The sequence below is a fragment of the Orbicella faveolata genome, unplaced genomic scaffold, assembly GCF_042242905.1.
Source record: "Orbicella faveolata isolate gen_17 unplaced genomic scaffold, um_ofav_v1 contig_24, whole genome shotgun sequence".
NCBI lineage: Eukaryota > Metazoa > Cnidaria > Anthozoa > Scleractinia > Merulinidae > Orbicella > Orbicella faveolata.
The window spans coordinates 33,012,031-33,026,935 of NW_028301552.1; the positions used below are offsets into that span (position 1 = coordinate 33,012,031).

General features: G+C 37.3%; 3 protein-coding genes across 4 annotated transcripts; 1 reads left to right on the plus strand and 2 right to left on the minus strand.

The window, feature by feature from the left end:
* The first annotated feature begins 3 nt into the window (after positions 1-3).
* Positions 4-5,808, plus strand: LOC110056113 (protein FAM98A-like). Its single transcript, XM_020762555.2, has 13 exons — positions 4-153; positions 766-905; positions 1,619-1,675; positions 1,754-1,822; positions 2,624-2,697; positions 2,928-3,038; positions 3,352-3,432; positions 3,554-3,670; positions 3,931-4,030; positions 4,534-4,616; positions 5,003-5,102; positions 5,401-5,436; positions 5,532-5,808. The coding sequence occupies exons 1-13, from the start codon at positions 116-118 to the stop codon at positions 5,672-5,674; spliced, it is 1,149 nt and encodes a 382-aa protein (XP_020618214.2). The 5' UTR covers positions 4-115; the 3' UTR covers positions 5,675-5,808.
* Positions 5,809-6,448: 640 nt separating this feature from the next.
* Positions 6,449-9,990, minus strand: LOC110056242 (heparan-sulfate 6-O-sulfotransferase 1-B-like). Its single transcript, XM_089293048.1, has one exon. The coding sequence runs from the start codon at positions 9,816-9,818 to the stop codon at positions 8,748-8,750; it is 1,071 nt and encodes a 356-aa protein (XP_089149174.1). The 5' UTR covers positions 9,819-9,990; the 3' UTR covers positions 6,449-8,747.
* Positions 9,991-11,759: 1,769 nt separating this feature from the next.
* LOC110056202 (uncharacterized) lies at positions 11,760-14,539 on the minus strand. Of its 2 annotated transcripts, XM_089293049.1 has the most exons (3): positions 13,637-14,539; positions 12,838-12,937; positions 11,760-12,425 (listed from the first exon to the last, which is right to left on the minus strand). In XM_089293049.1, the coding sequence occupies exons 1-2, from the start codon at positions 14,335-14,337 to the stop codon at positions 12,934-12,936; spliced, it is 705 nt and encodes a 234-aa protein (XP_089149175.1). In that variant the 5' UTR covers positions 14,338-14,539; the 3' UTR covers positions 11,760-12,425; positions 12,838-12,933. The 2 variants fall into 2 exon arrangements, with proteins under 2 accessions (XP_089149175.1, XP_020618308.2); XM_020762649.2 differs by having other exon boundaries at positions 12,838-14,539.
* Positions 14,540-14,905: the final 366 nt, after the last annotated feature.

Consider the following 14,905-nt stretch of genomic DNA (forward strand, 5'->3'; position numbering starts at 1 on the left):
CATAAAACGCCTGACAGCTTTTAGCAAACTTAGTTGCGTTCAGAAAAGCGTTCTAGCGGCAAGGTTAAAATAGCCTCTTTTACCTGTTAAAAAGCCTTTTCTGTATCATTTCAATATGGAAAGTGATATCCAGGATGCCTTAGAAGATCTTGGGTGAGTTATGAGTTAGTTTTCAGTATTGCTTGGTACCAAACACTGTTTTTTCATAAGAGCTTCGATCTAATATTTTCGACCAGCACGCGGCCGAACGCTAAGGTCTCTCTTTTGCCATTAAGGAGTTCCAAAGTTACCATTTGCAGTCGTTTAATATTTTGGTAGTTCTGTTATAACTTCCAATGACCTTGAACTAAAAAATAAAAAATACAGTCAACCATCTTCGGTTGTATCGTACAACCGAAGATGTTCTACAATGATCATGAAGCATGCAAGATACATGTTCCTAAAAGCATTAATTTGTTTAATAATTGCGCTGTATAGACCTAAGTCTTGCATTTTACCGGAGTTCAAACTGTTTTTTAAAAAAGACTGTCAAAATATACTAACTTGCTCAAGTGACTCCCAGTTCAAAGTGTGTTCTTAATTCTCAGCCTCAACCTTCTTATAAAAAGGTTCTTGCAGGAAAAAAGAGTGGAACATATACCTAATTTCATTTGGATTAATATGCATAAAGTTGATAATTATTACACAAATCAAATAATTTTTTTGTCAATTTCAAAATCTGTAACTAGCTAGTTTTCATGAATATTTTGACATTTTTTTTTATAGATTTGATGGTGCACTTTTAGAGGAGGGTGCACTGTCAGTTGCTGTACAGGGAGAAAACCCCACACCAGATTTTATGGCCTTGTGTGTCTGGCTGTCAGAAAACTTGAAGTCCCTTTGCAGTATACAAGAACATGTTACAGGTAATAAATTACAAATTTTTAATGTGTACAGAACTGATAAAGTTAGTATTAAACAAGAAGATCTTTAAGATCTTACAACCGCGCTTTTAAAAGTTAACTGTTTTGGTAGCATGAGTGACCCGAAGAAAAAAAAACGAAAAAAAATATCGGTTTTGAACCTATTTCCAGCAAATTTGGTACACTGGAAGCTGAGAAAATTACTCTATTTCCGGTCATCATTTTTAAGCTCTTTTCGTCATATCCCCCCCTCGGGAGGGTTTTGTAAAGTTAGCGAATTAGTTGCAAGCCACCGTAATGGTGATTGCTGTCAGCGAAATGTTTATTTGCTAAAAAATTGCGGCCAAATCTTTCGGAGATGGAAGTCAGGACATTTGTAAGGATACAGAAAGTAATTTGGGACCAGTTGCTGACTTGTAAGGCTGAAATTATCCAGAAGTAAGGTTTTTTTAACGTGAACGTAACGAAGGCCACGCGGTGAGTAAACATTACCGAGTAAACATTACCGATTGCGTAATTCAAAGTTGGCCGAGTGGAGATCTGCGTCTGGTCTCCGACAAAAAAAAAAAAATAAATAAAATAAACCAAGGGTAGAACATGAACCGCGCTCGGCCCATGGCCGTGCAGTTAATAAATTATAATTACCGGTAAAAGTGTCAAATTTTTGCACATTATGTAAAGCTAAAAGTGATTCAATTTTATGCAATTTTAAATAGAAAAAGAGGATGAAGAAACATTTAGAATGGAAATGAGTGCATTGTTGAATGAACTGGGTGAGTAAGATTGATTGGCATCAGTTTTAAGCATTCGTTTGAGGGTGGCCTTACTAATTAAGTTTTTTCCTACAACAGGTTGTCCTCATTCCCAACTTTTGGGAGTAAACAGCCTTGTGTCTCCATCAAACAGGCTGCTTTTGTTAGGTATCTATAATCATTTGATAAAATTATCTCTTACCTTAATAGTATTTACTTGATCTTGGAAGGTTCAGTGACCTAATGGCTAAATAGTGTAGCAGACTTCAGATCAAGCAGGTAGCATTTATGCAGGGTCACTGTGTTTTGATCTCGGGCAGGAAACTTACCAGGGTTCGTACTGGTCCTGGAATTTTATTGTGACATTTTCCAGGACTGGAGAGTCCTGGAAAAAGGCTGCTGGTCCTGGAAAGTTCTGGAAATCTGTTAAACGCAAGTGAAAAATATGAAATGTATGGCAGACAGTAAGGAGAATCGACATTGAGATCTTGGGAGTGAAAGGGTTACTGTGAATTTTAGAGTCCTGGAAAAATCAACCTGGGTCCTGGAAAAGTCCTGGAAAAGTCCTGGAAATATGTTCCTAAAAAAAGGGTATGAACCCTGACTTACTGCATGTCACTGAACAGTACCTCTCTTTAGCTAGGAGCATACATGTACAAGAAACTTGTATAAACAGAAACTGGTGAACAGTTAGCCAGGGCAACCAGGAGAGAAAAGTAATGAGCTATACCTTGTCACTTCATGCTCAGAAACCTGAATAGGCTCTGAAAGAGTAAGCGGCAAGCCAGTCATTTGTATTAAGTGCCACATTTCCCATCTTATCTAACATAGCATTTCAATGGACTTTTTTCTTTTATCTTCAATGTTAATTAAGTTGATCAATTTAATGTTAATTGTGTCAGCTATTAAAGTGTTTTTTTTTTTTTTGTTGTTTTATGAAATGGCATCCTATCTTTTCATTCTTGTCAGACTATCTGTCATCAGAACTTCAAGCAATACGCATGACTGAAGGGGACGAAGATAAAATGGAGATTGATGAAGAAGTATATTTCTAAGTGGCATTTTCAGTCACTGATAATTTTTTACTGATTATAAAAATTAATGAACATTAAGTAATTCATTTGTGAGACTACAGTCATGCACACAGATAATTTAGACACAGACTCTGTAAATTCTAGATTATAAATTATAGCTTATTGTTCACTGCTTTTAAAAATGTAGGTTTGATTTATTCACCTTTATGATTATCTTATGATTCAATTTTTCTTGACAGGCAGTAAATCCTGTCCTGCAACACTTAAAGGCTATTTTAGTTGCATTGAATTTACCGGAGCCCACTAAGGAATCAACTGTGTTTGAGTTGTTTTCTCAGATTGAGACAAAGGTAGGTACCATTGGGCTTAGTACAAGTATAAATGCAAGGATTAATAGAAATGTTTATTTGGAGCTAGTGTTGCTTAATATAATCTAACAATTAGCTGTAGATGACAGATCACTAACCTGCTGCTTTTATCTTACACCAAGTAAACTTTATTGCCTTTTTCCAGTATGGATTTTAAGTGCCCGTGAGCCAATGTAATACATTGTATACTAAGATATAACCAAGCAAAACACTGATAAAGGAAACACAGAATATAAGACAAAATAATGTAAAGTTTTCAAAATTTATAAATTATTTTGTTGTTGTTTCTTTGCAGGTGCGGCAACTTTTAAGTAAAGCTCCTAAAGATCATCTTGGCAATCCATTATTAAATAAAAGTTTAGGCCGCAAGCAGTGGGTATGTTTTCATTTTCTCTTATATGTTCTTTTAACCTGACTGCTGAATTTAGGAAACCAAAAGTCTTTTTGTTCAATGTACAGTGTATATAATTTCTTAACTTTTAGCTTTTTTTTTCCAGAACAAAGTGGAAGAAATAAACTCACAGCTCAATCAGGAGTATACACTGCGACGTTCAATGTTATTGAAGAGATTAGATGTGACAGTTCAATCCTTTGGCTGGTCTGATAGAGCCAAGGTTGGAAGTTAATAACTTCACATTATTATCATCATCATCATTATCATTATCATTATCTTAATTATCGTTATCATTTTTTTACTGTCTCTTTTCTTTATGAAATGTACATTTACCTCCCCTGACCATGTTTAATTTTATTGTTCATTAAAATCTGATTTTTTTAAATGATCCCAAACTTGCTTTCACTGATAATGGTTGTCATTTTAAATTACATGCCTTTTTATGTCTTATGTTAATTTTAGTGATGATTTTTACTCCAGGTTAAGAAAGATGAGATATCCACAGTTTATCACCCTCTGAGAAAATCTCTGTCAGCTGCAGCACCAGTTAGCATTCCAGATATCATTGCAGCAAGATCAGGCAAGAACTGGGTTTCTTATAAATATTTCAGGAAACTATGAATTTTATTTCACTGGGGTCAGTAAGACTGGCTACAAATGGCATCGTGATTAAATTCAAACCAGTTTTGAATCTCCTGGTTATTCAAAGTAATTGCTTGCTACTTTGGCAAGAATGATATTATTAACATTTTTCAATTTTTGGAACCTCCTGATTTTCAAACTAATATCTCTTCAACTAGATGGTTAGAAAAAACTGGATTCCACTTTACACGTACCTGCTAGAGACAGCAAGGTCTCTCGTGTATGTTGATTGCAAACAAATTTGTCTGGAGTTATATGTAACAAATATAATTATTATATGTACTACATGTATAACATGGATCCGAAATACTTTATTTAATAATCACAATTATTTATAATATCCAGAGTAGAAAGATAGTAAATTAAAAATAAATTGCAACACAAATCTTTTATTGTCGCATCACTTCCAGAATTGCCCACTGATTTTTTTTCTTGTGGTAGATTTATTAAGGTTGACAAGAACAAGCAGTGGAGAAATCAGAGACAAAACACAATGTAAAATCAACAAGGTCATGATGGGCAAGGTAACAACTACTGTCAATAAAAACATAATTCCCAAATTGTACTTAAATCACAAATAGTGTTTACTTAGTGGCTTTGTAGTTAAATGACTTGTGTGACCCAGATGTAATAATGCTCCAAAATAATTAGGTCTTTTCTTACAGTTAATAAGGCTTTCTCATTATTACGGCCACTCTATTCTGGCCTGAAAAAAAGCTCAGTCAGTCATTTTCTTATTTAAAGAACCCCTTTATTACAGCCACCCATTAATATGGCCAGACATCAAGTGACAAAATTTCAATTAAAACAAGAATTGTTTGGCAGGACTTAAACAGTATAATATACACCAGCAGCTTTCAATAACTTTCAATATTTGTTTTGAATTCTTTTGTGTGTGTGTTTGTGTAAGGTACCTGATCGAGGAGGGAGGACATCAAATGTAGCACCACCAGTAGAAATGCCATCATTTAAAAAGAGAACAGAGGCACCCAGGGACCAAAGGCCACAAAGTAAACCATACTAGATAAATATTTTATTATTATCAGTTTCATTTATGCTCATTAGAAGTTTACATGATTATACAGGAATTGTTAATAATTACTACAAACTCTTCTTTTAGGAAAGCTGTTAGTAAAACATTTAAGAACTGGCAAAGGGAAATTTTCTCCTTGCATTTTTTATCATCCTGTCTTCAAATTTTGCACGGTTTTGCTAGCAACTTGCAAAGTCAGGAAATAAACAAGCAGATCAAGTTATCTTTTCAGACTATCATTATATTTTATTGAGTAGTGTTTTTATCTGTGACAGGTGGTCGTGGAGGCAAAAGAGGAAAAGTTCAAGGGAGTGAGTATCGTTGACTTGCAATCATGACGTATTATTTTCTGTCATTTTGCTATTTTGGCTTTGAAAAAATATGTAACAAAACACGGTTGTTTCAGGTTGGTCTGGTGGTGGACGGGGTGAAAGGGGTGGCCAGGGAGGTCAATGGAGAGGAGGAAGGGGCGATGGGCAAGGTGGAGGCCAAGGAGGAAATCCTTTCGGAGGGGGTTACTATCAGAGAACCAATCAATACTACAGCTGAAGTCCTTTGTTATCAATTAATAATATATGCATTTTAAGCTGAAGAGCTTTCCGTGATGCCAAGACATGTAATTCAATAGTCAGAATACAACCTGCAAAGTAGGAGAAAGAGGAATAAAATTGCTTCTACTTAAAGTCAGTGTCAATGACCAGTGTTCCTTGAGTAAGAATTGTTTTAATACTTGTTACATAACTTGGGAACACAAATGTTCTATATCTGAATGTTGATTTTAAAAAAATTGGTTTTCCACCAGATCCCTTAGACACTCCCACCTTCTGTGGTTGCTTACTCGAACCCCCTCCCAATAAATCCAAGATCCACTGAATTCAATGTGAGAATAGCTATTTATATTTAATAATAGAACTGAGTTGAGTCTTGTCTGGTCAGTAATCATAGGTGATTAATAATAATATAATCATTGTCACGCAAAAGTCAGATGACTGCAAAACGGAAGTCTGATTTTCATCACTGCCCAGGGTCCTGACCACACTTATGCTGTTTTGTTTGAAAATGCGTAAAACAAAAATGCATACTTTCTGAATGCATATTTGCCTATTGTCCACACTAAAAAACGCTGCTGAAAACAGAGGCTTTTGAAAATGGTGATGAACAAAGTGTCAAATACTGAGAGAGTTTTATTGTGGATGGTAGTTGAAATTGTATCAAAAAGTATTGCATTTTCGAATGAAAACAAATTAGTGGGAGGTCTAAGATTACAGGCAATTTGACAAGAGGTAAATCATGACTTATTAGTCTAAGTCAAAACAGGCCCAACAATGTAAAGTGAAATTTAATAATTTTGTACTGTTTTTTCTTTGTCACAGATTAAAATCAATGAATTATTGAAAAATAATGTATTGAGTACCTACCAAATACTCCAATAAATTAACAACATATTGAAAAATAAAAACATTTTATATATTAATTTTCTTATTTAAAAATAAGTACTATAAAATAAATTTATAATATTTTTACAAGACTTTTTTGCATTTAGAAAATAAATCTACTAAGTATGTCTTAAATATCAGATCACTGAGACAGAGTTACAAACATGAGCCAAATATTGATTGACAAAGCTACATCAACGTATATAATATACAGCTTGCCATTATACAGTACAGCTGTTTTGACAAAGGTACAAAGGTGTTGAAGCCTGTGTGGCAGTGTCAGTTGGTATAGGTAGTGATAGTTTGGTGTTGTTTGATTGAGGTTTACAGTGCCTCAGTAAGAATAAGCTCGATTACCAGCTGCTGTTTGGGAAAGGAGCCGGAAATCAGGCATATGGTGAGAAGGACGGACAAAGCATGAAGTACACATGCTTAATTGAGCTGTTTCCTTCAATGACATTGTAATACCTTTTGCTTGAATCAAGCAACCATAAACCAGCATTACTCAAAATACCTTTGAACATTGCTGCATTTTTGTTTTTTTTTGTTTTTTTTTTTTTTTACAGTTTAGCCAGACATTTCTTGAAACAGCTGAATACACAAACATTTGGGTCAAATTTAACATTGTATTATCTCCTACTTCCTCACCATTGAAAACTCTTCTTGCAGCCAATTCCCTTAGGATCTACCACTATAACAGAAGCAAAGTCCTCACATTCCCCTGCAAATATTTGGGTCTAACTTCCCACCCCCCCCCCCCCCCCTTTTTCTCCAATCATCAGGTATGAATCTGTTTTATTATATGGCTACATCTAGCTCTGTGAATGGGCAAGACAAACCGAATCCTGCACTGTGATTGGCTACCTGAGCAGGCAAGCTGCCTCTATCTTGAACACTGGGATTACCTGCTGTTTCCTGCAAGAATAGTGTTCTTTATCCATAATTTAATAAATCCTTTATTGACCAAGCTTGTTTGGTCAAGATGGCTGGATATTGGCCTCATTCTTTGTTTTCTGTGTTTATGGACCTCAACTCCATCTTGGCCCATAGATTCTAAACACACACACAAAAAGAACTAGGCCAATATTCAGCCATCTTGACCTTATGTTTGGTTAATAACCCATGTCTTGTCTGTTGTCCCACAGGCATTCGAAACTCGCGATTTGAGGAAAGGTTGAGAATTTGAGCGCTCCAGAAGGCTTATTTGTATGGAGTTAAAATTAATGAAGGATAAAAATGTGCAACAAAATAAAATGTTACTCTTTTATAAATGAAAATATACTCACCTTGCCTGGTTACTGTTGTCCATTTGCCCTATTTCATCATTTTTGGGGCTACAAACACCCCAAAGACCCCCAAAAATGATGAAATAGGGCAGATGGACAACAGAAACCAAGCAAAGTGAGTATAATTATTTTCTTCATTTGATTTTAAAAAAAAAGGAACATTTTATTGCATTGCGCATTTTCATCCTTCAGTATTTTAAACTCCATGCAATGCCTTTTAGAGTGCTCAAATTCTCAATGGCTCAAAATGTAACACAACACCTCACACACATCCCACTCAAATCGCGTAAATAAATCATTTTGATCGATTCCTGTGGTTGTCCTAGCAAAGTTCCCAGTTCACACGTCCATTGTCCAAGTGTACCAGTTGCTTAAATTAGAAAATGTACTGCGATGATCATTCTTCACTTTCATCTACAACCGCAGTTCAAATATGAATTATTTCATATATACTTCACATCATTTCACTTCTCACGGGAAGATATGAACTCAGTTGATTGACCTCGCTCCCAATGTGTGGCTTCATAGCTCAGTTGGTAGAGCATCGCACCGGTATTCGCGGAGGTCACGGGTTCGAATCCTGTTGAAGCCCTGATTTTTTTTTTTTTCAGGCTTCCTCTTGCCAATTGCTTAAATTGGAAAATTTACTGGGATGATCATTTTTCACGTTCTTGTACCAACTTTGTCAAATGTCATAAAAAAAGGCATTCTCCTTCACGTTTACAACGCACGCTACCCACAAATAAGTTTCTCCAACATTTTCGTAAACAAACATTAATATATCTATTGATTAATTTAAGAAGTTATCACACGCCATTTTAGGAACCGCATTTCAATACAAAGATAAGGCATGCATTTGAGCAAGGATTGAATAATATGATTGGATGAGAGATGCCGTCACTAAGAATCTGTCATTAACATGTCTTCCTCGTCCTTTCTTTTAAAATAGTTTAGTCTCTCGAAGAAAAGCTTTTCAGCAAACGAATATAAAGCAATATCAAGATGGTTCAGATCTCGAATACGCGTGATATTCTTCGCGTCCAGAACAATCGCTCCCGCTCTGGTCTCTTCGCTACTCATTTGAACAAAAGGCTGTCGAAATTTCATTCCAAACGTCCTCTCGAACAGGTACTGACTTTCGATCTGATACTCCATAAGAGCAAAATAAGCCATGCTGTCAAGATTTTTCATAGCACTTTGTAATAAAATCTCTTCTCTGCGTTCGCGTGACATCGCGTTTCTGTTGTAACAACCCACCAATCTCAAGTCTGCCAGCATCCGAGTTTGCCGATTAATGGCGAGATTTGAAGAACACTTCAAAAAGTCCGGTAGCGTTAGATATGTCCAGTTTTCTCCTGTATAGCAAGGTGGCAATTCCTCTTTCGTTGGAGCTCTGCCATTACACAAATGTAGCGAGTTCTTCCAAGTGGCACCTCGCTGGTAACAGTGAAATTCACTCACAAACCTCGAAACTGGCTCGCGTAAAATTGTAATGTAAAGATATTTTCTCGTTCGTTTCTTTCCTTCTCGTTTGTTAATAATATTCGGAACACAGCTTTGCAATTCAGTCCAGTCAGCGTGCAATCCACACGGCCAGCCCATCGAATAACGAGAAAAAAGCCAAATCTTTTCGGAGTTAGGCCTCTTGCACGCACAACGTTTCCGTCTCGGAACACAGTCGCATGGATATTTTAGGTCCAAGTTTTTTACCAAATGTTTACCGAACTTTGTTCCGCCTGTCTTTTGCATGTGTAGAAAAACAATTATGTCCTCTCCCTTGACGTCGAAACGGTATTTCTTTCCGACGTTTGTATGAGGATAATTATACGTTCTAGATTCCGCCGCGACGGCAGCTATTCTTCGATCGTGGTAACCGTTCTGTGAGTACACATACATCATTAGAATCCCAACAACACCTAAAACGGCCACGGTGAAAATAAAATAAGACTTCATCTTTCCGTAAAACGTCATAGCAAAGCTGACTTCCCTGAGGCTTGCGAGATATGGACCGCCAAATCTGACAATCTACGAGCGATCGCTCAAACTCTTCACCGCGAACAATAATATGATATGACACCAAACTGTGCACATTGGGAGTCTGGTCTCCAGGCTTTCTCATGGTGCAAATTAAATTGGCACGTTGTAAACAATAAATTGGGCTGGTCTGGATAGGTGAAAATAGCGACTGTTTTTGAAAAGCATGCACTAAATTTCCCGCCAGTTCCAGATGTTCGGTCTGCAAGGACGCAATACAGAAAAATCGGGAGAAAAAAAGGATTAGGCTTCAAGACTAGTGTGGCGTTAGAAAGCTTCTCGCCCCAAGCCCTCTCACAGGCGGCCCTGCCCCCGCCCCGCCCCTCAATCCTCTCTAGCCGCTTTTTCTTGCTTCTCCCAATGACTCAATGCCTGGGACAGGCTAACTGAATCTGTAAACGTAGGCCGCTTTCATTATGCTTCTTTCTCTCCAAAATCAGAGACGGGTAGGGGGTTTTAATATGGGTGTGGCATGCCCTCTTCATCCTCCCTCTTCTCTGTACCCCACCATTGTGCATTCACGATCACGCATCCTACGGAAGAAGAACCGGCTGCAAGAAGTATATTTCAAAGGGAGAAATATGGATCTGTAATAAATGGATTTAGGTAGTTCACGTAAACTCAAGCAGAGGCACTCTAGGTATGCATGCTTTCATGCCTTAACACTCAGGTTTTTGACCTGGAGATTGCATAAGCAATCTATAGGGTTTTGGTTGTGAGGCAGAGTATTCTTTTCTTGGTCTCTTCCAAATTATTGTAGTATTCCCAAGGATACTTAACGGAAATGTTAAAATGTTTTCAATTGATATTGGTACAGGAGCAAAACAAACTAAAATATCAAACTTTAGCTACCTGGGAATATCTTTCACAACCCTTGATGGAAAGCAGGGAAGGGTATCTTCTCTCACGTCAGCAAAATGTTAGGGAGATAGTGCTAGACATGTTGACCTAAATGTAACCAAAATAATCCTTTCTCTTTGCAGACTATTTAGTCAAATTAAGTAGTCACCAATACTAGATTAGTTCACCTGCTTTGCTTTTTTCAAGCTCACAAATCTAAACACTCCCTTGTCACCCTTTTGAACAGGCTACCCTCCAAGAGTTTTGTTATAGCTGAAAATAGATTGTGGAAGTATACTTGTTTCGCTTGGTAACAGACTGTCAATACCCTGACACAGTAAGAACAGTCCTAACAATTTTACTCCTCAAATCTTTGCAATGGACCTTTTCGGTAGCTATTTGAAACAAAAGAAATGAAAATGGCCGCACTTTTACCAAATAGGTCCATTTCTTCCAACTATTTTTCTCATGCTACGTTATCAACTCAGGGTCTGTTAAACTTTATAACCATCAAAAGTTTCTGTTCTCTTGCTGATTGGTTAAAGCATGTCGGATGACTGGATGTGGAATATCTGAATGATATTCGCCATTTTTCAAATTGTGAAAAATGTTTGAATGATAATAACTGCAATAACCCTCCTTTGACTTTATGTGGTTGAATATTTGTCCTTGGGAATAATGTTCCTCAAAGCTCCCAGTGTTCCTCAAGCTTTGCACTTGGAAAACTGTTCTCTTCTTGTCTGCAGACAAATATCCAAGCATATTTTCGCACCAAATAGACGCTATTGTTCTTATACAACACTTAAAAATTTTCACTAGCAAGGGATTACTTGTATCCTGTCAGACAGGTGGGCCTGATTAGAAAAAAGTGCAGACATCAGGGGAGAGCCGTGATGGAAAGAAGGAGAGCAGACATGGAAAGAGAGACATAAAACAGAGGTCTGATAACTTCTGAGACCAGATAACTTGATTAAGATGTGGTTGCCATGAACAGCAGCACTAAAGGCATTCATTTTTTTAAAAAATAATGCAACAGGCTCAAGGTCTTAAAAAACACTTTATTAACCAAATTCAAACCCAGAATACACAAAAAGTTAGCACCAAACTAGCATTCTTGCCAATCTGTAACTTGTGATCCCAATTTTTTTTTTTTTACACAAGGAGAGGGGGCACAATCACAGGCTCGCCAATCTACACATCCATAATCTGTTATTCCAGTTCTGAAATAGAATGGATTAAGCAAATTACAGAGTAACACCCCCCACGTAGCCCCAAATCATTCTTTTGATGAGGCATGTTGACCTCAGTAGAATGGTTGTATGGCACAAAGGTATTAAGGTGGCATTTCCAATTTAACAAAGATTTTAATAGCCATGAAGTTTTAGTGAAGAGGCTAGTTAGACAGTCAAGTGTTAACTGTAGGAGGATGAAATGAGGGGCTCAATTCAACAACAACAAAGACAGAGGCAATGGCAATAATTTCATTTGGAAGAGGAAAAAAAAATCATCATCCCAAAAGTGTCTAAATTTGTAGACACTGTATGAAGTTACCATCCAGTTAAAATTGGCTTGCCTTCATTACCACTAACCCACCAAGTGAAAATAGCAATTACAATGAGAAGAGCATCGGACCATACTTAGCTGATTCTGAGCAGCAGGTGTTGTTAATGGATACTCCAGTGTCCATCCACCACCACCACTCAGCTTCAAACAAAAAGCAACAAGATTAGTTCAATCAAATGTAAATTGTGGATCTTGGAAGCAGCTGTTACAAAAAATATATATAGGATCAAGTCCAGTCCACACTTAAGGAAATGCTGTGGAGTATGGAATGTCCCCAGCACCCACTTAGAAATCTTGGCAAAGTCATGAAGGGCTTGAGACAGTAAAAAAAAGGTCAACTATTTTGTAACAGTACCTCTAAGCTCCCAGATAAAATTCACATGACAAATTCAAAGAAACTGCAGATAACTTTCTTTATTAAAAATTTGATGAAGACTAAAACAAAATAATATCAGCAAACAGGCAATCATATTTCTTCAGATCAAAATTCTTATTGATATACATAATTTATACACAATGTCCCTTGGATAAGGATGAAACAAAAACCCTTTACCTTGTTTCAGGGTAGCATCAGCTGTCTTGGACAAGTGTGTGGTGTAATCCCCAGGCAATGCCACTGGTATCATTCAAAACCAAGTGTCACCACAGATCACCTAAATCACAGGGTGGAAAACTGACAGCTTTAGTCCACCCTTGTATACATTTGCTTAACAGTACCTTTAAGAACAAGCAGGTAAATACAACTAAGGTTTACATCCTATCCTAGCCTTAGCTCAATTTTCTCTCAGTTTTAAATTCCAAGTTCTTAGTTTCAAGTTACAACAGGGCAAATGTAACAGAAAAAAACTAAACTAGAGCCGGAGTGAAGGTTATATGGAAAAAAGTTGATTGCTTCTGCAAACCAAATTAAAATATACTTTGCTCTAAATAACAAATTCTACATAAGAGTGAAACCTCAAATCCCGCAGTTTCAACGTACAATACTCCTACGCTAAACCAACTTGGCCATTTTACTGCGTCACCATGAATAAAATATTCGACCTCTGCCAACTCATCGTCTAAATCAATGCTGTGCAAAACCTTTTTTAGAATACCCTAAATATCGAGAATGGTTGCTTGTACATAAAATCTAAAATTAACCAAAGTCAACTGCACAAACGAAACTAAAAGACCGCTTTAAGAAATCGAAATAGCAACGTCTGCAACTAAGCTTAACTTTTCAATAAGATGTCTCGAATTCCACGTTGATTTCATCATATTCGACTATGAAGATGCAATTCCATATATATACTTTCGTTACAAACTACGAGAGGCGAGCAAGCCCTATTGTAGAACATTTTAGAGCCTTTAACCTCGAGTTTTCTTCCGCCAATGATTCGTTTTCCCGTTGTAACTTTTCCAGATGTAAAAGCAAAGTGTCTTCGTCAGCGGATTTTTCCGCGAGCGCGGGAAAGCGAGAAACTGACTCCTCCTCCTTCTCCTCCTTGTGTGTACACCATTTCGCTAGTTCATCGCAACGTTTCTGTAGAATTTCTTCTTTTCCTTCTAGTTCTCTATACCTACTAACAAGTTCACTTTTAGACAGCGACAGCAGGCTTTCTTCCTGTATGCGGTTGTAAGTTGCTTCGTAATCTTTTTGGAAGTAGTCCAGATCGAAATCAAGTTCTTCAAAATCGCGAACGAGGTCTTCTTCAGCGGAATCGAAAGCCATGTCTCTTTCCGACAAAGGTGTACCTCGTATTGAACCCGGAGAACTCGTGCAATGACTTGATGGTGAAGCAGAAGGAGAAGGTATAGTGTAGAAAGGTTCGGTCACCTCTTTATCCGCCATGATGAATTGGGTTGTATTTTCGGGAGCCGCCGTTTTGGTTCTTCTCTGCTTCACAGGTATCTCCTTATCACCCGCTCTGTCGACGCCAAATAGGGCACAGTACTTTCGTTTCTTCAATCTTCGCAGTTTCTTCCGTTTTTGTGGCTTAAAGACGACGTTTTCAACCTCCATAATCTTCTTGCTTACATGCATCACACTGACTGTCGTCGTTTTCAAGCACATGGAAAATTTTGCGTCTTGACAATAGTTAACACACAGCGAGTAATCTTTTGAAAGAGGGCCTCAAAAGAAAACAGACTGTTAATTTTGCTTTCAAATTGAACGCGAACTTTTTTTCTCCTACTAAAACCCAATACGCACCTCTTCTCTCGACAAGCTCAAAGAATCGTTTGAGAAACGTCGGTGACCGAACTTCTTTACTTGTCCCCAGTTTCCATAACAACCATGATGACATCACAGAAGTATAACTAATTTCGCTCCATATTTGGTGTTATCATGCTGTTTACCCGCCAGCTCAGGGTCACAATGGCTTGTGGGAAGTCCACGCAGCTGGTATGTTGTGCTACGTTGCATTTTGCGTGAAACGTCTCAATAACGTTCAACCTTTGGAATACGTAATAGGCTAAATCAGGAAAAATGTTTGTTTACCCAAATACCGCAAATGCCTGGTAAAAGTTGCTCACTTGCAAATTTTGGCAACTGCTAAAATTAGCTTTGTTTCCCTTTTCATTGTGACTCTTCCATTTTAGTCCCTTCACATCTTCACAGTCCTTGAAGCTCTCAGCTCAGC

Bases quoted from the DNA above. Each gene is read 5' to 3' on its own strand.
- LOC110056202 (XM_020762649.2), bottom strand. From the start codon at position 14,337: ATGTGCTTGAAAACGACGACAGTCAGTGTGATGCATGTAAGCAAGAAG.
- LOC110056242 (XM_089293048.1), bottom strand. From the start codon at position 9,818: ATGACGTTTTACGGAAAGATGAAGTCTTATTTTATTTTCACCGTGGCC.
- LOC110056113 (XM_020762555.2), top strand. From the start codon at position 116: ATGGAAAGTGATATCCAGGATGCCTTAGAAGATCTTGG. The intron at 5,103-5,400 runs GTAAACCATACT...TATCTGTGACAG, and splicing joins CAGGGACCAAAGGCCACAAA to GTGGTCGTGGAGGCAAAAGA. The intron at 5,437-5,531 runs GTGAGTATCGTT...CGGTTGTTTCAG, and splicing joins AAGAGGAAAAGTTCAAGGGA to GTTGGTCTGGTGGTGGACGG.